A 24,616-nucleotide genomic window follows, 5' to 3' on the forward strand; every position below is an offset into this window, starting at 1 on the left:
GAGAGAGAGAGCGACGGCGAGGAGAGAGAGAGAGAAGAGAGAGAGAGACGGCGCAAGAGAGAAAGGGAGAGCTCGACGGCTAGGGTTTCTGGTCTCCGGGAATTCTCTGCAGAGATTCGCTTTCGTTTCTGTATGAGGCAAAAGAGAGGCTGCATCTCTTTTTATAGGAAAGGGGAAGGAAACCCTAGGTCTTTGTCAAATGGGCCGTAGAGAAGCCCATTCTTTTATGAAAATTTTTGGGCCAGGAACCGGGTCGTTACATTATATCTCAAGGTGGCTTGGAGAAGAGAACAATAGAAAATTTCCACATCAAGATTTGGAGATTACTAGAGAAAGGAAAAATTGCATCATGAAGTATTTTCCAAATCAAGATGAAAGGAGAGAGGTTAACATTGAATATTTTAATTTCTATTTAAGCTTGGAAGATTGTGGTAGTGTTGATGCAATCCATGATAGATTTATCTTAGAGTCTTTGGGCATATTCATGAATCTTCAGCTCCAAAGCTTAAAGCCTTAGCATTTAAATTGTTTGGACAACGTTCTTCATCCTCATGTTGTGAAAGAAGCGAATTGGAGCACTTATAAATTCTTCCATTCTACAACAAAAAACAAGATTATCTCACACTTATAAATTCTTCCATTCTACAACAAAAAACAAGATTATCTCACACTTATAAATTCTTCCATTCTACAACAAAAAACAAGATTATCTCACAAAGGGTTGAAGATTTGATATTTATGTATATTACTCTTCGTCTCTTATCTAGAAGGAGTTCTGCTTGCAAAGAAGGTCCTAGCAAGATGTGAGATGTTGGAGATGACATATTTAATTTTTTGGATGAGCTTAATATAGGAAGACTTGAGTTTTAAGATCTTTCCCTTGATGAACCAGAACTAGAGGCTATTGTTGTGTTTGATGGAGAAGATGAAAATGAGTAAAACAATTAATCTTTGACATTAAATGTGTTTTTTAGCTGAGTTGCTTAATATTTAAGATTTTGTTGGATCTGTGTGGTTTAGATACTTTTAATTTTTAGAATTTTATTTTATATGGATTTACAAAATAATATATATATATATATATATTTATTTATTTATATAGGCTTCCAACATGTATCCCTTCTTATTTTTTTTTTTTAAAACCACTTCTACAATTCAAAACACTTCCATTTCCGCTTCCATGTAAAGTAGTTTAGAACTGAATAATTTCGGTGAGTTTAGAGTTCAATAGTTGAAGGAGAAAAAGATAGGGTTGGTTAAGCGAGTCAAATTTTCTCGATTCAAATTTGCTTGGAGGAAAAAAAAAATCATTTTAACCAAACAAATAAAGAACTACAACATTTGATCTTTATTTTCTTTGCAGCTCATGGAAAGACAAGTAATAAAGCCACATAAACAGAGGCATACAACAGAAGAAAGAGTTAAGGCAGAGCCAAAACTCATTTCGTAGTCTTCTTCTCTTCATGATTCAGATTCTAACAAATGTGATGAGTGAATCGCAGATGAGAAGAATGTAAAGTAACATTCCGGGAGGGAAAGCTCAAACCATTTTCACTTTCCGGGAAGGAGGCCGGCGGAATAAGCTTATTAAGTCATCCACACCCTGTCATCATTTTTAAACCCCTCTCAGTTAAACTTGCTTCCATGTTTGTAGTAGATTATTCGGTTTATTTATATTTACCCGAGTTGTGATGACGAGGAAGCTGAAAAGCACTATTAAGTATGATCCTAACACCAGAAGCAAGAGCAAGTCGAATGTTACACTCGCCACCTACATACACACAACCATCAAGAGTGGTGCAACGATTAACTTGAGAAAATGCGTTTGGTTTCTCACTTGATTTGTGGAGTGAGACGGACTTTAAATCTCATGAACAAAAGCTAGTTTTACGACAAAATATTAATATTTAAAAAGAGTATGATGAGCGTACCTGGTATATGTTAAGGCTAGCCTTTGTTGAGTCGTAAAAGGTGAAAATTCCATCTAAAGATTCATGTTGAACACTCACTTCAGCAGTATAATCCTCTAGTTCCTGCCAAGAGGTAATCTATTACTCAACACAGAAATCATAATAATGTGGTCAACAGAAACAAGACACAATGTGGTGAGTGAGAAACAGATACCTTCTTCAGAGCCATGATTAGTGGTTCACTCTTTGAGAGAAACGGTGCCACCCGAGGAGTTTGTGACAAAAGATCCAACCATGATCTCACATTAAAGGGATTTACAGCCAAACTACTGTCATCTGCAAAAATCTTGATGTCTTTTCTTTGGTGACCATAGATATGTCTCTGCCGTAAACAAGAAAACATTTAAGTCGGTTAACAGCAATCAATAAGAGGTACTTGAGTTTGGTGCTTGTCTTACAGCAAGGCTTTCAGCCACCAACTTGACACCCTTAATGATGGCATCATCATGCACAAGTTGCCTACAGAACAAAACATTGAGGTATAAGGAAAATGTCAATTCTTGATGGATGAAACATTGAAAGAATACGTTGATATAGTTTGTCAGAGTGCAGAAAACAAATGATAAGATTTTTTGTAAAGACTACCTTGTGTCAGACAGACTTCCAGCACTTTCCAGTAACTCAGGTGGAGTCGGAAGTTCGGATAGAGTGGCTGCAGTTACTCTGAGTCGTGAAAATTGTTCATGCTCCCAAGCAACCTTAACAATCAGCAGCACATATTGAATCAGAAAGTATCCACTTTAAAGAACAGCGAATCCAACTGTTGTCAGATAGAGAATATAGTGTACATATCTCAAACAACCCCTACATGAGAAAATCAATGAAGGAAGTGAGGAATATTATCAATTAACTAAAGCAAAATTAGGTTTTCATCAAAATTTAGCATTTGAAAATGTAAAGACGGAGGAGCATACTCGTGAGATAGCATTTGAAAATTAGGACCTTCCAACTATCCAAATTTGAGCACAGTTCTAACAGTCGATTAGACACTTAAAGATTTCCAAAATCAATATGAAAAAGGGCATGTGAAACTAAGAAATACTGATGACATAGCACTCTGTTTGCATCATTCCGTAACTGAAGTAATACTCACACGTGAATTAGAGATATTAATCTTCTTGTGCTTCAGAGCAACTTGAAAACCCAAGTCTTCTGCCACATTAGAGAAGCCCTGTAGAGACGCATGCATTAACGAAATGAACCATAACAGCTAGTCACTGCAACGATGCATATACAATTGTTTTTACCTCAAATATTTGTTTTATATAGGCGTTATCTGGAGGCTTTGACACGTGAACCAATAATTCATTGTCCCAAGAGCCAACACTGTTCAAGCAAATGGCATAATCAATGCTCTCACGCATCCGCTGATCAAGGCTCTTCAGCCACTGCAGGAGATATGATGTTTAATGAAGAATACTAACAAGGTAGCAAATGCATAAACGAATAATGCACGAAAGAAATGGTTTTCGTAGAATGAGGGAGTAAGGTCAGTACCTTTTGAGTCCCTTCGTAGTTGTAGGGTCCACCAGATGTCAGTGCAAAAAGTAAATTGTACCTTCCCCTTGTCTTGGGATTTGAATAAAGAGTGGAAAATAGTCTAGCTACTTCAAGAAGCGCCACGACCCCACTTCCATTGCTATCACTTCCCACCGATAGTGCCTACAGATACAAGTTACTCAAGTACATACTACCACAATGTTAAGGATATCTACTACTCATGTTACTTACAGGAGCTGCTCCGAAGGTATCATAGGATGCAACAATAGCAATTGTTGGAAGCTGGTTGGAATCTCCTTCTGCTCTTGATCCTGGAAGCCATCCCTATACACAAACCAAATCCTGTCAGGCTTTCCGTATGTTAAGTAGGTAACGAAAATAAAGCAGCACTCGAGAGGGCGCGAGCACATATCCACATCAGTAAGTAACAAGGAATGGGCAAATCAAAATTAGGATAAAGTTATAATATTATTCAACCTGGATTCAATAATCCTAAAAATGAGGGAGTGTACACCAGATCCCTAGTTGCTAAAAAATTGAAGAGCTTAACTGATCGTATACTGAAGAAATTAATTTATTCCAGGAAAATTGGATAATAAAATACACAAATTCAAGCTACCATCCTACCACAAATCAGACCATCAAAACTTAACAACTGAGGCATGTACAGACTGTCAAGCTAACTATAGTCATCATAAAATAAGCCAGCCGATGTTGTAAAACTGAACAAGCTAATAGTTGAAAAACCGAAAGAGGAAGTTATCATAGGTGTCAAAACAAAATAAAATTCAACGAGTTACCTGAATATTAGTGATGGTGGGAGATGCAATTTTCCTAGGCTCGGATACAGAGATAACAAGCTTATATCTGAAAACAAATTATTGTAGATAGAATGAGCATACTCAAATATAAAAGTTACATAATAAAAATAACTCCATGGGAATGAACAATGTTGAAGATAATAAGAGTGAGAATACTCAAATATAGATACACAGTTCAAAAGCTCTATAAGAAACCAACATGATGAACTCTACCTATACAGAATGAGAATACTCAAGTATAAATATCATTGAGAAAATGGTTGACTAACCCGCCTGTGGTGGCAGTAGCTTGCTGACCAAGTGCATCATTTTTCTTAACATCAGCCAACATAGCATCAGTCTCTTCATTCTCAAATGCAAAGTACACAGGAAACTGCAAGAATAAAACCATTAGGAGTATGTGCAAAAACAGAAAAGAGAGTGCTTTTGAACATAAAAGAAAGAAAACACTCACAGGTATGTTGCCGTGGACAAGTAATTTCTCAAGCTGTGCTAATAATTTCCTGAACCCTTGGGTTTCAGAGAGAACACTTCCACCACCAATGTTGCCAGGTCTTAACGTCTGGGGAAGCAAAATCAACAATCCCCCAAGAGACTGCTTCTGTGAGATGTAATCTGCCATCATTTTCACAGTGTAAGAAAACCTAATCCCAGAAACCATATATCCAAATTAAAGTGCGAATCAGCTCTGCTCTCTTACCCTGAAGGAATCCGAGATCGAGTTCGCGGAGTGGGAGGATAAGTACAGAGCGAGATAGATCGGCGCCGCGCTGGAAGCTGAGGGAGGCGGCGTGGTGGTTGAGGGAGGAGAAACGAGAGCCGAAAGGAACGCCGGAGATGTCATATTGGACGAGACGGTAAACATCTACAACAGTGGCCGCGTCGCACAGATCGACGCAAGCGACGAGGATGAGCATGAGGGCGAGGAGTGGATACATGGACTCGAAGACCATGGACCCATCTCTCTGCTTCGACTTCTTTTCGTCCGCCATCTGGATCTAGGGTTTTTTTGCTAACTGGAAGAGATCTCGGATTTGATCCACACTCAAATCTCTTTTCATCTATTGGGTTTTACAGCATGATTATTAGGGGTACTTCTTTAGGTTATTAGTGCGTGGATCCAACTATATGCATCGGTTACAAAAACTACTAATTAAAAATTGATTTTAGTGAGTTTTTTATCCTGTTCACGGTTTTAAGAAACCCAAATAAATTGATCAAATCTCTTTTTAATTACTAATTAAAAATTGATCAAATCTCTTTTTAATTTTTTTTTTTTTTAGAAAAAAAAAATCTAAGAAACCGAAATAAATTTTTTAGTGATAAACATGGCCTTAGTAGTCACCACAATACTATTGACTTGTCCTTTTTTTTCGTTTTTATGAATAAAATAAAAGAAAATTATGAGCACTGGCCATAAAAAAAAATTAATTAAGAAAGTAACCATAAGAAACCAATCAAATAGAATATAGTATGCATAACATGTATTAATTCGATTATTGTCCTCAGAACTTCACATGTCCTTATGTTTCTGATTTTTTTTTTCACTTTGTGCGGGGTGAGAATGTCCGAAAAATAATTAAATTTACATCACTTTTTCGTTTAATCTGTTGCCAGAGAGAAAGTTCTACGAAAAACTCTGCTTCGAAGAAATAATTAAATTTACATCACTTTTTCATTAAAAAAGACCTAGCCACCGAGAGAAAGTTTCATCTTCTCTCTTAAAACTCAGCTTCTCTGCTCAAATTTGGTTAAGACCGGCGTGCGTGGGCTTACACAGCCACGACATCAGAAAAACGTAGCTCCATCTCTGACGAGTCTCCGAACAAATCAGCCCTCCAAGCATAAGTGGTACACCGCGATGAATATAAATAGTTTTCACGTCATATGCCAGCCGTCCTAACTGACACATCTCTGAAACGATTAACAATGCCAAAAACTAGCAACCAAAACCAAGTGTAACTCCAATATCAACACTACGCAAGTTGCTGCACCCCCAATCCAAAAGCGACTCCCACGAGTTTACAACTAAACATACCTCCAAAATAGTCAATAGACTCATACCGCAAATAATACATGCCAACCAATGGCTCATATCTCATACCATAATCTCTCGTAGCAAAACTCGTGGAACGACGGCTTGAACCTGGGTGGCGGCAAAAACATCACGTATCCACTCTTGGATAACCTCGGAACAATGACAGAAGAAACTGATAAACTCATGAGCAATATGATAAACTGAGACATTGCCCAACTGTTAAACATCTGGCTGGGACCCTATTAGCTGAAGGTTGAATAATGATGATTTTATTCATCGTCGTAGAAAGAGACAATTGAGTTAGTAATTACTGGACAGAATGGTGCTAAAAGAATTTCAAAATATATAAATAAATTTATTTTTTAAACAAAAAGAACGTTGAAAACCGATGAAAACCGAATCCCCTGACCGCCATCCGGGGACGGAACCGGGACGGAATCTCGCTCTGATACCAAAATTGTGACACCTGTCACCTCCTATCTGGAGGACAGCGTGTCATCCCCGACGCGTCATCATACAACAATGTGACACTCGTCTCCCTCTCACTAAGGACGACGGGCCACCAATAATATCCCGTAATATAAAAGCCCATAACCCAATTTCACTCACCCAAGCCCAAATAAAAATCCGAAAGAAAAGTCCAGTAGCACCAAATCCGTCCAAATATCACATAGTTGTTTGTCTCACATGGGGAAGAGTGAGAGGTGAGCGACTAGGGAATCGCTCAGTGAGGTATGGGATGCTACCTCGAAGTCCATGGACCCGGACATAGCACTCCGAATAAATATAATTTAATTCCAATACATGTCAAACACGGTACCTAAAGTACCTAAACAACAAACAATGGTCCTAGCGAGGTGCACACTCGCTGCCCACTAACAGGCCAACAAAACTCCCAAGATAGTGCTCGGTCACACCGCCCGTAGACGCTTTATCGACACTCCCAGGCTACAGCTCAACCGGTCGACTAAAGTTGGTTGCACCTCCATACAATCCGGCATACAGAAGTCCGTCTCTATATCCGTCTCAGACAATTCTAACTAAGATTTTACATTTAAGTGAAGCAATCAATATTGAATCATCTAGCCCCCTAGTTCCGGTTTAAACAAAGAACCTAATAACTAAACAAGCAATGACAGACTCGATTTCACGCAGACGAAACATATTAAAAATAAATTATATTTATTCGAGGTTCTAAGCCGTGTAAGAGAAGTTCGGGAATAGACCCTCACCTTATCAATAGAAAAGTAGTGCTATGAACTCCATCTTCTCAAATAGGCTTCAAATCTGAAATTTAGGGCAAAATTCTGAGTCTGAACACCCTTCGAACGGTTAGAAACGGGTCTGGTCAAGGTTAAAGGAAAAGTCAACCCGCTGGTCAAAGGTCAACCCGGTCAACCCTTGACTAGAAATCAATTTGACATAACCGACTGGTTTACCCTAACCGAACCAAAATTAAGTTAAACCGGTCAAACCAGTCAACCAAGTTGACTCACCGAGTCGACTCGGCCGAGTTGGCCGAGTCACCGGCGAGTCACCGGCGACGCTCACCGGCAGCGACGGCGGAGGGCGGTGTCGTCTTTCCGGGAAGTTCACCGGTGGAAACGGTGGAGGGCAGTGGCGGCTGACGGAGGAGCTGCGGCGGACCGTGGCGGCTGACGGTGGAGAGGCGGCGGACATGATTTCCGGCAGCGGCGCGTGTAATGCACGCGGGCGGATGACGCAATTTCCGTGGGCGCGTGCGGCTTCGTCCGGACTCCGATTGAGGTTTGGTCGGCGGCTACAGCTTCGTCTGGACGAGAGGAACACGATGATGGCCTTGCATGCGTGAAAATCTCAACGGTTAGTGAGATATCGTCGATTTACTGAATGGTCCGAAACTGAAGTTAAGGAAGCAGCAGTTTCCTGGTTACCACGGCGGCGAACAGTGATGACAAGCTTGGTGACGTCACAGGGTGTGGTGTCGTGATGAGCTCCAACCATGGCTCAACTTTGCAAGAGATCACAGTCCTCTTTTTTGAACTCTCCTCTCTTTCTTAAACTTCTAATCTTTTTGTTTTGCAGGAAATAAGCTTATGGAGATTGGTATTTATAGACAAACATCTTGGGCCTTCGGGTATTGCTTGGGCTTTAGCCGGCTAATGAGTTCCGAGACCGGATTCGGGTCGTTACAGTATTATTTGGTATTCGTAATGAAAATCTTTTGGCCAGATGGTTACACAATAGATTTTTATAAAGCTGCATGGGCTATTGTTGGAAATGAGTTGATTATTGAAGTTGTGTCTTTTTCCAAGAAGGTATATCTGTCGAAGGGGATCAATACTACAATACTAGATCTCATTCCAAAGACGATTGGGGCTAAAGAAATGAAAGATTACTGACCCATATCATGTTTTACCATCTTATATAAAGCGGCCTCGAAGATTATTGCAAACCATCTTAAGGAGCTTCTTCCAGACTTTATAAGTCTGAACCAGTTTGTTGTTTTGAAAGACGTACTTTTTATCGATAATATACTCTTAGCAACAAAACTTTATCACAAGGAGTCTGTCTCCTAATAATGTGCATTATAAATTGACGTATCAAAAGCTTTTGATTCGGTTCAGTAGACATTCTCTTGAATACATTAACAGCCATAGAGTTCCCTCCAAATTAAATTTATACACTGGATTTCACTTTGTGTAACGACATCATTATATTTTGTTCAGATTAATGGAGAGTTGGTGGGTTTTGTTTGCAGTGGAGCAGGACATCCTCCTATTCTCTATCACTGTCAGAAGAGGAAGAGGTCCACAGGCCCATCTGACAACTGAGCCTGCTACAGGTACTGGAAGGCTACATGGGTCTTCTAGAATTCTACTTAATGAAAGCCACAAGAGGATAAGAGTTGATAAGAATAAGGGAACCATACGTGTGATCGCTAACGGAATGGGATGGCGTGTCACGAGGAATGTGTGAGCTGAGGCTCCTCCTATTAAGTTGTTGCTTTCTTGTAAAATGTATCGAGGAATTGATCATCTAGTTTGAGAGGGGGAGGTGAGAGAGTCTCCATTATAAATTATCTTAAGTCTCTGTAATTCTATTTGATATTTGGGAATAAGACAACATTTTTCATTAGATCAAAGCGCTTTACAGGTGTTCTCTTAACAAACTTGGTATCAGAGCCTTGTACGTGAAAGGACAACAAATCGCAATGGCTCCGCAGAAGAAGATTGGTGTCAAGAAGGGTGTGGAGACTTTGCAGAAGGATGTGAGTAAGATCGCATCCATTGAACGTGACGTGGGGAAGATCGCATCGTTGGATCAGGGTCTTGAGGAGATCCGGAAGCACCTGACGCGATTTGACTCCTTGGAGCGTTTGGCTCAAAGGTTGAACGATGAAGACGAGATCAAGAGGCGTAAGGAGAAGGAGCCAATGATCGTCGACGACCTCGTTCCTCCTTTGAGTGTTGTGCGAGATGAACGAGTAGCATGAGGAAGCTCAGGCGAAGGATTGGTACATGCAAACTCTCCGATCCAAGAGCCCTTGCGGATCCTCAACGCGGAGGGTTCTGTTACGCGGACCACCAACATGATACGACCGGAGAAACCACCAGACAATCGAGATGGATACTTGATAAGGAAGATCAAGATCCCAACCTTTGATGGTGAGAAAGCTGAGAGTTGGGTCATGCGTATCGAGCAATATTTTGAACTGGAGGAGTTAACGGAAGCAGAGAAGCTTCGAGCGGTGAGGATGTGCTTCCTCGGTGAGGCGTTGGTTTGGTACCGTTGGGAGAGAGAGCGCCATCCATTCACAACTTGGGAGCAGATGAAGGAGAGGGTGTTGGAGCAGTATGCGATGAGTCACAATACGAACGTGGGTGAGAGGCTACTCATGCTCCGACAAAAAGGCTTCGTTAAGAGCTATTGCAAGGATTTTATTGCGTTAGCCTCTAACGCACCAGAGCTAACGGATAAAGTCCATGAGATGGCTTTTATGATCGGATTGAAACCTAGAATTCGAGCAGGAGTGAGGATGTTTGAGCCCAAAACCTTGAAAAAAATGATGGAGGTGGCAAAGATGGTGGAGGATTGGAACGAAAACGGAGGCGATCCGCCGGAGCAGACCACCGGTGTGGGTCAGAAGCCCAATAAGGGAAGTCTAGGGCGACAGCCTTTCTCGGCCTTTAGTGGGCCTAATGGGAATGGCGGCCCAAATAACAAAACTAAGGGCCCATGAGGCAATAACCCCCAAACGGCGATGTCTCAGGGTACGGGAAATAAGGGTTTCCAGTCTCACAATCGAGTCAAACCTCCATTCCGACGGTTGACGGTGGCTGAGATGGATGAGAGAAGAACGAAGGGGCTTTGTTTCAGGTGATGAGCGTTACCACGCGCACCATGTCTGCCCCAAAAAGGAGTTGATGATTTTGATTGTCAAGGAAGGAGGCGAAGAAGAGGAGTTCGACGGAGATTTTGGAGAGATGGAGGAGGACACGAAGCTGGCCGTCACTGAGGTGATAAACGCTCTGGGTGATGAGATCCCAGAGTTGGCGGAGCTCTCGTTGGACTCAAAGGCGGGACTTTCGTCGACTCGTACTATCAAGCTTCGTGGAAGCATTAAGGGTCAAGAGGTGGTGATAGTGATCGATAGCGGAGCGTCACATAGCTTCGTTTCGACGGGTGTGGTGCAGCGCATTGGTCTCCAATTCTCGTCGACAAAAGGGTACGGGGTGTTGACGGGCCCATGCATATTACTGTGGCCGGTCAAGGTATTTGTCGAGAGGTGGAGCTAACAATGCAGGGGTATACGATTCGATCGAGCTTCTTGCCTCTCGAGTTAGGCAACACTGATGTGATCCCTGGAATTCAGTGGTTGTCGACTCTGGGAGACATGAAAGTGAATTGGAAATTGCAGCATATGAAGTTTACGGAGGGGACTAAAAAGATCCGCTTACAGGGAGATGTGAGTCTGTGCTACTCCGAGGTGTCGTTGAAGTCTATGAGGAGGATATTGGAGTACGAGACTGAGGGAATGATTGTGGAGTTGGGATGTATGCAAGGCGTGCAGAGTGCGGAGAAGGTATCGGGAATTGTACTAGCGTTGTTAGAGGAGTTCGAGCAGGTGTTTGATGAGCCGGTGGGGCTCCCTCCATCACGAGGCAAGGAACACTCTATCAATTTGGAAGCTGGTACTAAGGAAGTGAGTGTGAGGCCATGTCGCTATCCTCATGCTCAGAAAGAAGAGATTGAGAAGCAGATCACCGCGATGCTGTCAGCAGGGATAATCAGAGAGAGTGGGAGTCCCTTCTCCAGTCCAGTGCTCCTTGTCCGCAAAAGGATGGCAGTTGGAGGTTCTGCGTGGACTATCGAGCACTGAACAAAGCTATTATCCCTGATAGCTACCCAATACCGATGATTGACCAGCTTCTGGATGAGCTCAATGGCGCAAGGATCTTCTCCAAGCTCGACCTGAAGTCTGGTTATCATCATATCAGGGTTAAGGCGGAGGACATACCGAAGACAGCGTTTCGAACCCACGACAGCCACTACGAATTCCTCGTGATGCCCTTTGGCCTCTCGAACGCTCCAGTCCCTCATGAACGAGATATTTCAGAGTTATCTGAGGCGGTTCGTTTTGGTCTTTTTCGACGACATTTTGGTCTATAGCCAGACTGTTGAAGATCATGTCGACCACTTGCGACTGGTCCTGAAGGTGTTAGAGGAGCAGAAGTTGTACACTAACATGAAGAAATGCCAGTTTGGGACAGACAAGGTGAAGTACTTGGGGCACGTTATCTCTGCGGAGGGGGTTGCAGCGGATGAGAGCAAGATACAGGCGAAGGTGGAGTGGGCTATTCCACACAGCGTGAAGGAGCTACGGGAATTTTTGGGACTCACTAGCTACTACCGCAAGTTTGTGAGGAGCTATGGGGATATAGCTAAGCCATTGACGGTCCTGCTGCAGAAGGATCAGTTCAAATGGAGTGAGGTCGCGACTTCGGCTTTTCAACAGCTCAAGACCGGTATGACTACCGTGCCAGTACTACCCCTTCCCTACTTCACCAAAACCTTTGAGGTGGAGTATGATGCCTCTGGAATAGGGTTAGGGGCTGTGCTGACACAAAACAAGAAGCCCATCGCTTTCTTCAGTTAAGCGCTTACGGAGAGACAGAAGTTAAAGTCAGTCTACGAGAGGGAGTTGATGGCCATAGTATTTGCCATCCAAAAGTGGAGACATTATCTTATGGGAAGAAGGTTCATTGTTAAGACGGATCAGAAAAGCCTGAAGTTTTTTCTAGAGCAGCGGGAGATAAATTTGGAATATCAGAAATGGCTTACAAAGATCCTCGACATTGATTTTGAGATTCAATACCGCCCTGGGCTGGAGAACAAAGCCGCCGACGCACTATCAAGAAATGAGCCTGTTGCAGAATTGTTTGTGTTGTCTATGCATGCCGCTATTCAGTTGGAGACTATCAGTAGTGCTGTGGATCAGGATGGGGAGGTACAGAAGGTGATTGCAGACCTTAAATTGGATCCTACTTCACATCAGGAGTATTAGCTGGTTTAGGGAGGCTGTTACGGGGTGGTAAGATGGTTATTCCAAAGGATTCTTCGTTGGTGGGCGTTATTTTAAAAGAATTACACGATGGCAAGCAGAGTGGCCATGGAGGGGTGCTTAAAAAGCAGAAGCTGATTGGTAGTCTGTTCTACTGGAGGGGAATGATGACAGATATCAGGCGCTATGTAGCTGCGTGTCAGGTGTGCCAGCGCTACAAATACTCGACGCTAGCACCAGGGGGCCTCTTACAACCCTTGGCTCTTCCAGTTGAGGTCTGGAAAGATGTCTCAATAGACTTCATTGAGGGGTTACCAAAGTCCAAGGGGTTCAACTCGATCCTCGTGGTGGTAGACAGATTGTCGAAGTACGCACACTTCATTGGGTTGCGTCATCCGTATACGACTGTTGATGTTGCAGTGATCTTCATTCAGGAGGTAGTGAAGCTACATGGGTTTCCTCGCACCATTGTGTCAATGTCTTCACCAGCGTTTTCTGGAAGGAGTTGTTCAGGCTCTCGGGGACTAGTCTCTGTTTCAGCACCGCTTATCATCCTCAGTCGGATGGGCAGACGGAGGTCACAAACATGGGTTTGGAAACTTACTTGCGATGCTTCTCTGGCGAGCAGCCGTTGCGCTGGGCTAACTACTTGCCGTGGGCTGAGTTGTGTTACAATTCCTCGTATCACTCCACCATCAAAATGACTCCTTTCAAAGCAGTGTATGGACGGGAGCCACCGGCATTGCTGCGTTATGAGTCGGGCTCGACCACTAATGCGGATTTGGAGAAGCGTTTGACTGACAAGGACGCTACCTTGACACTACTCAAAGAACATCTCGAACGTGCGCAGCAAGCAATGAAGGCAAGTGCTGATAAGCATCGCAGAGCTGTTTGTTTTGAGGTGGGAGATTTGGTGTACCTCAAGATGCGACCATATCGCTTGCGCTCCCTTGCTCGCAAACTCAACAAGAAACTCTCTACCCGTTTCTATGGACCGTACCCAGTGGAGGCTCGGGTGGGACCAGTGGCTTACCGTCTCCACCTTCCACCTGAAGCCCACATTCACCCTACGTTTCATGTGTCCCAACTGAAAGCAGCGGTCGGTGACACAGTGCAGTCAGTAGACAAGGAGTGTTGGAAGTAGAGCCTGAGGCAGTTTGCGGTTTTCACACCAATCCAAAGTCAGGGCAAGACGAGGTGTTGATTAAGTGGAAAGGTCTTCAGGAGCATGACTGTACGTTGGAGTGGAAGGGCGTGATCCAGAGAAAGTTTCCTATGTTCGACCTTGAGGACAAGGTCAATTTCAAAGCGACGGGTAATGTTAGCAGTGGAGCAGGACATCCTCCTATTCTCTATCACTATCAGAGGAGGAAGAGTTCCACAGGTCCATCTGACAACTGAGCCTGCTACAGGTACTGAAAGGCTACGTGGGTCTTCTAGAAGTCTACTTGATGAAAGCCACGAGAGGATAAGAGTAGATAAGAATAAGGGAACCGTGCACGTGCGATCGCTAACAGAATGGGATGGCGTGTCACGAGGAATGTGTGAGCTGAGGCTCCTCCTATTTAAGTTGTTGCTTTCTTGTAAAATGTATCGAGGAATTGATCATCTAGTTTGAGAGGGGGAAGTGAGAGATTCTCCATTATAAATTCTCTTAAGTCTTTGTAATTCTATTTGATCTTTGGGAATAAAACAACATTTTTCATTAGATCAAAGTGTTTTACAGGTGTTCTTTTAACACGTTTCTTCAAAGTGAGAGAAGGCTTTGGTAGGGCCGTGCTATTTTGCCTTATGTATTTGTGATCAGCATGAATGCTGCCAAAGATATTGGATAAATCAGAAGTCGAGCATAGGATTGGTTACCATCCTAAGTGCAAATATCTAGCGCTTACTCATTTGAAATTTGCAGATGATATATTAGTTTTTATGGTCAAACTTGGTCAACTGAGAGTATTCAGGATGTTTTCGAAACGTTTGCATCCATATATTGCTTAAGAATAATTTGGAGAAGTCTTATGATCTATTATGCTGGAAAACAAGATGAAAATAGGGAAAACATTCAAGATCATATGCTTGCATGAAACATGTCTGTAGAGCCGGAGTGTATTCTGTGTCAACAACAACTAGAATCAAGAACCATCTTTTTTTTACAAAGTTTACTAACAAAAGGTATGGTTGGATCTGACTCGTGATCTTATGGACACATCGCAAGCGAATATAAAGCTCTTTCTCTTGAGATATGTTTTTCAAATAATCTTCTATTCGATTTGGCATGAAAGGAATAATCGGTAATATGGAGCTTCCCAAATTCCAACTTGTTCGATGGTTAAGATGATGACACGCAGATTAGGAACAAATGCCTAGCAATCACTACTACACATGATCGCAAATACAATGTGGACTAATTCAGTTATGGCTTGCTACGAGACCTTAACTTACTCATGAGTTGTACTTTGTTTTTAAAATAATATATACTCTGCTTTGAAGTAGTTAAGTCTGTACAAAAGTGTTTTACCGAATAAATTATTCAAAAAATAATCAATGAGAGAAGATATACCCCCATTTTCTGCTTCTTCTTTGGGATCCAAGCTATCATTTTAGGGTTATAAAGCAGATATTTTTTCTGTATGTTTCAATCGAATGGTATGGTTAAATGAGATTATTAAAGTCAGCAGATCCTCCAACATATCTATGTATTCTTTCAGCTGCAGTGTCCTAATCTGTTATCCGAGTGTCAGGATCTCATTGTTTAAACTAGTTTCAGAGTAGATTGTGTTTTCTACATACTCTCGTAGGAAACACATGACAGAGGAGGAAATCAAAAGCCGCAATCCACACCAACCCAGAGGTATAGTGAAAAGCTACGAGCAGTGATTATAGGCGGGAAGACTACTCAAAACGGATTCAGTTTCTCGGATCCCACAAAGGCTTTGATCTGTTGAAACCTGTTAGTAGCTTCAGCTCTAGTAATGTTTTAGAGCTTATCATTAAGGCATAACATTCATAAGATAGATCAGAGATTTTGGATACAAATCAATCTAAACCTAGTCAACATACTAGATTATTTGGTGATTGCAAGATCGCCTCAAATGTATAGCATTTAGTAGTTAACTTATTTTAGAGTCGCAATTATTTTACTTTTTTTATAGTCAGGATCATGCGGCGCTCGAGCTCATAGAGCAGTTCCACGACTGCAGAGTCGAAGGAACTCTTCTTGTCAGGCCTGGCTTCTCCAGAATACATCACAGCCTCACGATTAGGTATCCTCAGGGTTATGGTCGATATGAAACTGCTGAAGCTAGTCCGCTTCTCATTGCCATCTGTGAATTCAAAGGGAGTTCTGTCCGCACACAAATATGGTATCAGTTTAACATTGGTCAGGACCCATGAGAGCCAAATGAAAACTAGGACAAATCAAAGTGATGAGCTCACCGAGACTTGTCTTCCAAAGTGTCGAAAGTAGGCATTGGCCAGAGATGCTTCTTGCAGAACTCATGTAATGTTCCACGGGGCCCTCCTTTCTTCATGTTTATAGGCCCAATAACTGTAAAAATAAATCATTAGCACAACTCTGGACGATAAAGAAGTGAAGAAGAATCTTAAAGTACTCTTACCTGGAACCACTGTGCCCTGCATTTCGACAGAATCTGAAGACGGAGTTTCTCTGTCGCTAAGATTGCAAGCAAGTTTAATATCCATGGAGCTTTGATCATCCCCGTTCCCAGTTTTACGTGAAATGTTTCTCATCTGAAAGAACCATAGAAAGTTTCAGTAAATGAATACACATACAAGTGGAAACATCAGGACATATATACCTCAAGTTGCTTAAGCAGATGGGAAGCTGCTTTTCCCAGTGCCAGTTTATTTGTCTGTTCAGATCCATCTCCAGTCAAAAGAATATCGTCCAGCTGTAACTGGATCATGGCTTGTGCCTTCACACCATCATTTGCGCATTTCACACGGAAGAAATACCCGAGAGAGTCGCACAGCTCATTGAACTCTCGGTATGGAGGAAGCTGAAGTTTATCAGGTGTCACAAGTGGAGAAAGCAACGGCTCAAAGACTTTCCACACTTCTTCAAGATCTAACCTTGTATCGATCAGCAATGCTCCAGCGATACTCTCCACCATGTCCCCAAGAGCCTAAACCAAAACAGACAAAGTTTGTCAACTTTATTCCTTTTTTTTAATATCTGAAATCACTCAAGCATGGATAGTTAAACGGTCATGCACCTTAGGGCCTTGTATTGAAGGGATTGTTCTACCAGTCTCATCTGGCTTTGAAAAAGACTTCAGATACTCTTTTAGTTGAGTCTCAAGAACCGTAGCACAGCGTTGAAGGTGGGTATGCAGATTATTTTTCACCGCAACTTGCGCGAAATTTTCGTTGTTTACACATGCAGAACGAAGATCTGTCATCTCTCCAGGCCCCGTCTTTTCGTAGGTGTTAAAGAGATGTCGGGTGATAAGAAAATCCAGAACGGAATCGCCAAGAAACTCCAATCTCTGTTTGAGGAACAACAAGTTGATATAGCATGAGATTAGAAAAGCAGCAAGAAAAATGCAGGACTGAAACAATGAATTCAGACCTCGTAGGAGTAGGATTCATGAACAGATGAGTGTGTGATAGCCTCTTTCAAAAGGAACTTTGAAGAGAATTCACGTCGGATCTTTGTCTCCAACTCCGTAAGCTCATCGTCTTTAGGGATGTAACACCGTAGAGAAACTCTATTGATGGCTTCATTCACTAGTTCTCTGTCAAATTCAACGTCAAGGCCAAGCCATTTCATCATGTGAAGAGCCGCAGTCAATCCACCGCTGACATAATAGGCACCAATCAGGGCCTCAGCGCAATCTGATACAGATTTTGAAACCGTCCATCTATGACCCATGTCACAAGACTTGCCAATTTTTATAGTCATGTTCTCTGTAAAGAATCTTGGCTCCAACGGTACTTCTCTACTATCAATCCCACACTTGCAAGGAACGGGAAAGAGAGAACATTGACCAGGTGCGGTCCACCGACGCGGTTCAAAGGCACCGTTTCTTATGTATCCCTATAAAAGCCAATAGATCTTTAGTTTTCAGAATGATTCAAATTACATTACTTACATCGAGATACCTGTAGTTTGCGATTTGTAGCCAAGCGGTGAAGATTTGAGTTAGATATAATCGATTGCCTCTCACGTGAAAGTTGTCCCTCGTCTTTGTTAGGATACTTAAGGTATAGAGAACAACTCACAACATACTTCAAGACTGAATCCCCAAGCAATTCCAAACGTTCCATGGAAAACGCTTCAGCGGATGTAAGTGTTGTAAGTGCTTCAAGAACCTTGATTCATTGAATCAATACAAGATTTCGTTTTGACAGTTAAGGATTATCTAGTTTCAACTCTAAATGATAAATAGTGTGGAAAACCATACCGATGTACTAGATATACTGAAGTTATCGATGCTACAACCAATCTCTTCTCTAAGTTGGCTGGCCAACGTTAGAGACTCTAGGCGGTGCATCACTGATGGTAATAAGTAGATTGATTTTATCACAGAACGTGGTACGTCAATTCTGACCAAGAGCTCCGGAGGCAAATGAGCGTGGATGTTGGGTTTTGTTTTTCTAACAATACCAACTTTTGGTTCTTTCTTCTCAATCACTGCCCATTTACATTGGAAACAACATCTTTTAAGACCTTGTACATTACAATATCTAGAGAATGTACAAAAATGAATCCATGTTTAGAGAAATTCTGGAAGTACTCAACTTACCTTCGTCATTGAAGTTGACTAAGAGGTTGTGCGCATGGTGACTCTGCTTCAACTTCAACAATGGCTGGTTTGGGTGCGCCAAAACAATCCCATACCTGATTGAAGGGGAATGAAATTATAAGTTACGGAAGAAAACTGCGAGAACATCCATAGATAAGAATATGACTTACTTTTTATTAAAATATTCTGCATAAGTAGCATATTCTAATGAGGCCTCGTCCTCAAACGGGCTCATAGCAGAAGAATCTTTGACCGCTTCCACTATAGAGTATATCCTTCCGGTGTGAATCGCAATGACCACAATTTCTTCGATGCTATTTTTATCAGACGAAGCGTTGGCAAAATGAATCAGATTCGTTTCCGTGTCTTTCTTTTGTGTCCCTTTCTGACCGGATGAGGTGTTGCAATGATTTTCTTCACCAACCTGAAGTTCTAAAAGGGAATTTTTCTTCAAGAAATCAACTACACAGGCACAGGAATTGATCGCTGACCAATCAACCGTCGCACTCGAAACTAGATCACTGGTCTCAACCGGTAGCATTAAAAACATGAAGGAAGGATGCCAAAGAGAACTTGTGTCAGTTTGAAGCAGAAATTCTCTTTTTGTTCCCAGTGACTTGGATCCAACAAACAACTTTCCGAACATGCCATTGAAGAAAAATTGCTGAAAACACTTTGCTTTGACCATCTGCATGTTATCGCAAGACATAAATTTGAAGAATATAAACAAGAAACTGTATAAATATCCCATGGACCAGAGTGTGGGAGGTACCTCTTCTTGACTCAAACGTATCTGGCCACTAGGTGAAACAGAAGCCTTTATATACTTTCTGACCAAGTAAAGGCCCATCTCGACATTACCAACATCATCGGCAAGGGTTGACTCTATCAGAAGAGAGAAACTAGAGTACGCGTCCCCAGAGATATTACTCCAGAAGTCCAATTTATAAGCCTGAAAGATGGCGCCATCAAGATTTTCTCCCCAGATTCCTGACAATGCGTTTGCACGGGTTGTCCCGTGCAACTCCTTCCGCTTTTTGGAACCTGTCCAAAGAATAGAATTATATAAGAACATCAAGAGAAACGCCATGACCTCGTATGATGTGCATCTGCTGATGTGTCACACATACCTGCAGCCGACGAAGATGATTTACTTTTAGAAGAGGCGGCCTTCTCTTTGGCGCTGCATTGTAGCAGATTCTTATCCAACACTTGCAGTTGACATAACCTTTTATTAGCCGACTGCTCTTTTGGCGCTGGTTCATCATGAACAGTGGTGTTAGGATCTGGAATAACCGTGGTTCCGTTCTCTCTCACGTCCTGACCATTCGCTTCCGGAGGTGGACACAATCTCCGGTTTGGAGTTTCTTTTGGTACTTGTCTTCGCATAAGGTCATACAGATGATCTCTTTGGCTCGGGTTCCCCCTACAAAATTTTTGTATTAAAAAACTGAGATGCAAAAGAGGGCAATGGGTTTCAGTAAACACGTTGTGTTAACCAAGACTGTCTCCTACCTTTCAAGAAACATAATAGACTTAGAGTTACTCTGTTCGGCCAGTTCTTGAGACTGTGAGTAACTACACACTGTTTTGGGCAGGTCAAAACATACCATGCATGAGCAATCTGGCATGTGAAACCCTTCTTCGACCACGTCAGTGATAAATACAAGATTTACCTGCATTCATTTTAAGAAAAAAATAAAAGCTTTCAGAGAAGACATAATATAAACATTCTTCAATCTGTTAATCGTCTACGGTGATACAGAACATGGAACCTTGCCAACATGAAATGAATCTTGCATTTTCTGTGCCAATGCATGGGTAGAGGCGTTGTCTCCGACTAAGTATAAGACGTAAAGGTAACCTAAAGAGGCTTGTTTCTTCAAGTATCTTTCGATCACTTCTGCAGTTATGATTCTCTCAACTATAATAAGGCATGGCTTTTGCATTTCACCTCTGTAAGCAAATTAAAATCGTCAGAACAGAAGGAGCCTTTGTTGCAATTTTGGGAATTGAAAAAAATACAATATATAAGTTACCTCAATGAATCCAATAGATGGAAAAGTTCTTGTAACTTCGGAGATACAAGTTCCGAAATCACTGCTGACGGATTGTCTTGCTGCAAATCTACCGAATCCTTTTCTTCTGTTAAATCACACAAAAGATTAAAAAAAAAGAGAGAGATTAAATTAGTGATTTCGAAGCCTCAATGCAAAAAGAGCTTCTAATACAGTACCTTGCTGCAAAAACAGCCCAAGTGTGGATAAAACATCACTAAGAAACTCCTTGCACACCATTGAGCATTCGTTGTAAGTTTCGGTTTCCGAGATTTTCTCCAAGCAGATTTCAGCTCCCTTTACATGAAGGCAAGATTTAAAATAAAATAAAATATATATATATATATATATATATATATATATATATTAATTCATCACAGAATATTATATGTGGCGTGGTCGTATGTGATAGAAAGAATACCAAATGTGCGCAAATGAGGCCAAGACTATGAAGGCAATGCAAAATATCGTGGTAGTCATTGGACAATCGCTTTTGATATGCCTTAAACTTATTCTCCTCCACGTCCTGACAATTGCCTTTTTCCATTTCTTGAAGAAGACTTAACAGAGAAGCATCAAACTGTGGAACAAGATACAACAACCTTTTCAAACCTTCTGAAAGATAATAGGAAAGAGCAATGCTCTGGCTCATAATCAGTGTGAGCATATATTACCTTGAGGTGTGAAGTTCGCAACTTATCTTTCAGTTCCAGACGGCATAAAGGTGGTGGGTCATAAAATACTGGACCTTCTTTCACATTTGTACCAAACTTGTCCACCCCTTTCTTCCCTTGAGGATTAAAAATCTGAAAGTAAATCTTGCATTAGCTTCAATTCGTGAACGAGTACACATTTCTTTTTTTTTTTTTTTACACAATAAACAAAGTACCTGCGAGTCCATGAGGTTCTCCAGTTCTGATACTTGATCTGCACAGTTCAATAAGGAACATTAACAAAACAGTTACGTAAAGAGGAAACTCGAAATAGCATGCCTTTTCTAATGGCGGCTGTCGTAGTCAATCCAAACATCCTCGGTTTGTCTGTAGCTTTGTGATAGAACTCCTTCACGCAAACCAGGAAGATAATAGTTTATTGACTGACTCTGGTTACCGAAAATGCATATGAGAAAGCACTACCGAGAAACCCCACCTTCATAATCATTGCATAAGGATGATTGCCAGTGGTGCGGTGGCATTCATCTATTACTAGAAGGCGTACCATCTCTACTTTCAGGAATCCACCTCTAAGGGCATCTAGAAATATTTGAGGAGTCATAACTAGAACCTGAACCAGACAAAAGGAAATAGACAGATCAATTGGGTTAGGCAACAGACAAAGCGTATGTGATAGCTGTTAGTGAGATCAGTTGTTAGCATATAACTCGCAATTAAGACCCAAAAAAAACTTGCCTCGTTCTTGGAAAGTTCCTCTTCCCAGCGGTGTGATGTCCACTTATCAACTCCTTTAGCTCCATAGTAGTCTTCAACCTTCAGATTTACATGTTCTCTAATCTCACAGCAAAGCTAAATCCATAGGGAAAACGAAAACAAACAATCTTGTTTCAAAGAAGAAATCAATCAAATAAGATAAGAGTAGACAAAGGAGGAGTCATAGGGGGTTGCCTGTTTGACGAGAATGACAGTAGGGGCCAAGCAAATGATGAATCTTTTGGGGGAATCAGAAGAAGGCATGGGTTTTATAAGCAAGTTGATTACCCCAAACTTATCAATTCCTGTCTCCAGAACAGCAATACTGTTCCTGGTCTGTGCAACCTCGTACACCATCCACTCGGAACTGCTGCAAAGGAAAAGGAAAAGGAAAGGAAGTAACTTTAGTGAACAAGACCCAAAAGCACAAGCAAAAGCAACTAGGAAGAGGTAAGATACCCGTTCATAGGAGAAGAATCGTCATCGATTTCAGAGAATTTCCTCTTGACAGAAAGAGAATCGCTTCCTGCTCCTCCTCCACGAGGTTCGTCTCCTTCCATGGAAAACGGAGAAAGAGAAGGGTAGAGAGATTCTTCTTCGAAGAGAATTAGAGTCTCCAACGCACTAATAAAAAGGCTACTCTCTTTCTTTCGTCCTGCCACTAGCCAGTGTGCTATGTTTGATCTTTGTGAGTGAGAGAAAGCCAAGGGGGTCAAGACCATGTTTATCCCTGGGTCCTGAGTGTGGTTTTAAGCAAAATAATCCATTTAATTAAATCAAAACAAAATAAAAATGGGCTTACCGATCTTTAACTAAGGTTTTTTAGAACTTGGTTTGAACTGGGTTTTTCCACCACGTATCAGCAAAAAAAAGCACAAGATTTTTTTCTTTTTCTCTTTTCTTTTCTCTTTTGTTTCTTCGTCTTCTCCGTCGAAACTTCTCAACTCTCCTGTTAAACACGTGAGTGACTCCAGGCTTCTTCCTGTTCCTAGCCATAACCGCCGCCGAGTAAATCGCCGCCATTCTTCCCGGAGCATCCCGGCCCAGACCGAAGACGAGGAAGTTGGCCGGAGCTAGCTCTTTCAAGACGTTGAAGGAGATCGAGATCTCGTGGATGTTTTGTTGTGGGGTTATGGTGAAGGTCGCGTAGTGGACGATGGCTTGGAGCTGGATCGGTGTCGCTGAGTTAACGGAAGCATCTGTTGATCGCGTCGTCGGCTGATCGTATGAAGGATATATACTGTTAGAGGAAAAACGCGTCGTCGGCTGATCGTATGAAGGATATATACTGTTAGAGGAAAAACGCGTCGTCGGCTGATCGTATGAAGGATATATACTGTTAGAGGAAAAACGCGTCGTCGGCTGATCGTATGAAGGATATATACTGTTAGAGGAAAAACGCGTCGTCGGCTGATCGTATGAAGGATATATACTGTTAGAGGAAAAACGCGTCGTCGGCTGATCGTATGAAGGATATATACTGTTAGAGGAAAAACGCGTCGTCGGCTGATCGTATGAAGGATATATACTGTTAGAGGAAAAACGCGTCGTCGGCTGATCGTATGAAGGATATATACTGTTAGAGGAAAAACGCGTCGTCGGCTGATCGTATGAAGGATATATACTGTTAGAGGAAAAACGCGTCGTCGGCTGATCGTATGAAGGATATATATTGTTAGAAAGATCGTGTGTGTATTAGCTTTGTGGTAATAATAATAATCATCATCATCATCAGAAGGATCCGAGTCTCCAGGTTCAGTTGCTGGAGTACGATATGAGGTTTGAGAGATATGGAAGTGAGTTCACGTTTTATGATTACAACGAACCTGAAGATTTACCGTTGGAGCTTAAACATTGCTTCAACATAATCGTTGCAGATCCTCCCTATTTGGTAAAAGTCTCTTCAAGTTGTTAACTTTTATAATAACCAGTTTTAGTGATCTTGATTTGGTTATGGTTGGCAGAGTAAGAAATGTCTGGAAAGAATTACATAAACATTTTAAGGATAACTCACATTATGTAAACCGATAAGTGGTCCGGATTCATAGTAGATCTGTTTTGATGCAGGGGAAACTGATGGAGATTCATTTTAGTGGAAAGGGAAATATATGCGGAGCAAAACTTGAAACTTGTGAGTAGAGAACTGAACATTTGTCCTATTCTTTGTCATTTTTTCTTGAATATTGAGCTCACATGTATTTTTGTTTCCTGTGACTACTTGGTGCTGAATGACCACAGTTCTGCTAGAAAAGGTAATTTTTGTTGTTGAGAAGTTTTAGTCAGATTCCACAAGTTAGCTATTCATGGACTAACAAGTAGTCTATTTGGATCAGTCAAGAGTAGTGCAGGTGTCCAATGGCGAGAGATCCTACCATATCTTTTATGAATTGCGTGCAGGTGCTTCACCAATTCTTAAAAGTAACATTTTAAACCGAAATATCTAAGAACTGATTCAGGTATTTGATTGGTTTAGGCGCATGTGATATGTTTGGAA

At 41.7% G+C, this 24,616-nt stretch overlaps 3 protein-coding genes across 4 annotated transcripts; 1 reads left to right on the forward strand and 2 right to left on the reverse strand.

Annotated features, from left to right (window-relative positions):
• Positions 1-1,252: 1,252 nt before the first annotated feature.
• On the reverse strand, positions 1,253-5,407 carry LOC106336294 (nicalin-1). Its single transcript, XM_013775082.1, has 14 exons — positions 4,992-5,407; positions 4,746-4,906; positions 4,561-4,664; positions 4,271-4,337; positions 3,702-3,794; positions 3,468-3,632; positions 3,218-3,358; positions 3,064-3,141; positions 2,556-2,668; positions 2,369-2,429; positions 2,125-2,292; positions 1,932-2,033; positions 1,682-1,771; positions 1,253-1,603 (listed from the first exon to the last, which is right to left on the reverse strand). Exons 1-14 carry the CDS (start codon positions 5,281-5,283, stop codon positions 1,541-1,543), a joined length of 1,698 nt encoding a protein of 565 aa, XP_013630536.1. The 5' UTR covers positions 5,284-5,407; the 3' UTR covers positions 1,253-1,540.
• Positions 5,408-15,835: 10,428 nt separating this feature from the next.
• Positions 15,836-22,872, reverse strand: LOC106334965 (endoribonuclease Dicer homolog 3). Of its 2 annotated transcripts, none has more exons than XM_013773376.1 (24): positions 22,582-22,872; positions 22,318-22,489; positions 22,105-22,218; positions 21,845-21,979; positions 21,688-21,757; positions 21,585-21,622; positions 21,370-21,501; positions 21,117-21,275; positions 20,875-20,992; positions 20,678-20,783; positions 20,414-20,594; positions 20,154-20,314; positions 19,769-20,064; positions 19,411-19,682; positions 18,809-19,326; positions 18,639-18,733; positions 18,297-18,526; positions 17,995-18,204; positions 17,462-17,929; positions 17,106-17,378; positions 16,689-17,015; positions 16,488-16,620; positions 16,306-16,417; positions 15,836-16,213 (listed from the first exon to the last, which is right to left on the reverse strand). In XM_013773376.1, exons 1-24 carry the CDS (start codon positions 22,842-22,844, stop codon positions 16,003-16,005), a joined length of 4,794 nt encoding a protein of 1,597 aa, XP_013628830.1. In that variant the 5' UTR covers positions 22,845-22,872; the 3' UTR covers positions 15,836-16,002. The 2 variants fall into 2 exon arrangements, with proteins under 2 accessions (XP_013628830.1, XP_013628829.1); XM_013773375.1 differs by having other exon boundaries at positions 15,855-16,213; positions 22,318-22,492.
• A 39-nt stretch (positions 22,873-22,911) lies between these two features.
• LOC106334966 (myosin-2-like) lies at positions 22,912-24,593 on the forward strand. Its single transcript, XM_013773377.1, has 4 exons — positions 22,912-24,013; positions 24,190-24,253; positions 24,361-24,374; positions 24,456-24,593. Exons 1-4 carry the CDS (start codon positions 23,897-23,899, stop codon positions 24,564-24,566), a joined length of 306 nt encoding a protein of 101 aa, XP_013628831.1. The 5' UTR covers positions 22,912-23,896; the 3' UTR covers positions 24,567-24,593.
• Positions 24,594-24,616: the final 23 nt, after the last annotated feature.

The sequence above is a fragment of the Brassica oleracea genome, chromosome C3, assembly GCF_000695525.1.
Source record: "Brassica oleracea var. oleracea cultivar TO1000 chromosome C3, BOL, whole genome shotgun sequence".
NCBI classification, from domain to species: Eukaryota; Viridiplantae; Streptophyta; class Magnoliopsida; order Brassicales; family Brassicaceae; genus Brassica; species Brassica oleracea.

What these genes read in the sequence shown, in the direction of transcription:
- LOC106334965 (XM_013773375.1), bottom strand. Translation starts at nt 22,844, where the DNA reads ATGGTCTTGACCCCCTTGGCTTTCTCTCACTCACAAAGATCAAACATA. An exon ending in AGAACCTCATGGACTCGCAG is followed by an intron (nt 21,502 to 21,584) that starts GTACTTTGTTTA and finishes ATTTACTTTCAG; the next exon opens with ATTTTTAATCCTCAAGGGAA. An exon ending in ACTTTGGAAGACAAGTCTCG is followed by an intron (nt 16,214 to 16,305) that starts GTGAGCTCATCA and finishes GTGTGCGGACAG; the next exon opens with AACTCCCTTTGAATTCACAG.
- LOC106336294 (XM_013775082.1), bottom strand. Translation starts at nt 5,283, where the DNA reads ATGGCGGACGAAAAGAAGTCGAAGCAGAGAGATGGGTCCATGGTCTTC. An exon ending in ATATAAAACAAATATTTGAG is followed by an intron (nt 3,142 to 3,217) that starts GTAAAAACAATT and finishes GCGTCTCTACAG; the next exon opens with GGCTTCTCTAATGTGGCAGA. An exon ending in CTAGCCTTAACATATACCAG is followed by an intron (nt 1,772 to 1,931) that starts GTACGCTCATCA and finishes GTGTGTATGTAG; the next exon opens with GTGGCGAGTGTAACATTCGA.
- LOC106334966 (XM_013773377.1), top strand. Translation starts at nt 23,897, where the DNA reads ATGAGGTTTGAGAGATATGGAAGTGAGTTCACGTTTTATGATTACAAC. An exon ending in TTGCAGATCCTCCCTATTTG is followed by an intron (nt 24,014 to 24,189) that starts GTAAAAGTCTCT and finishes GTTTTGATGCAG; the next exon opens with GGGAAACTGATGGAGATTCA.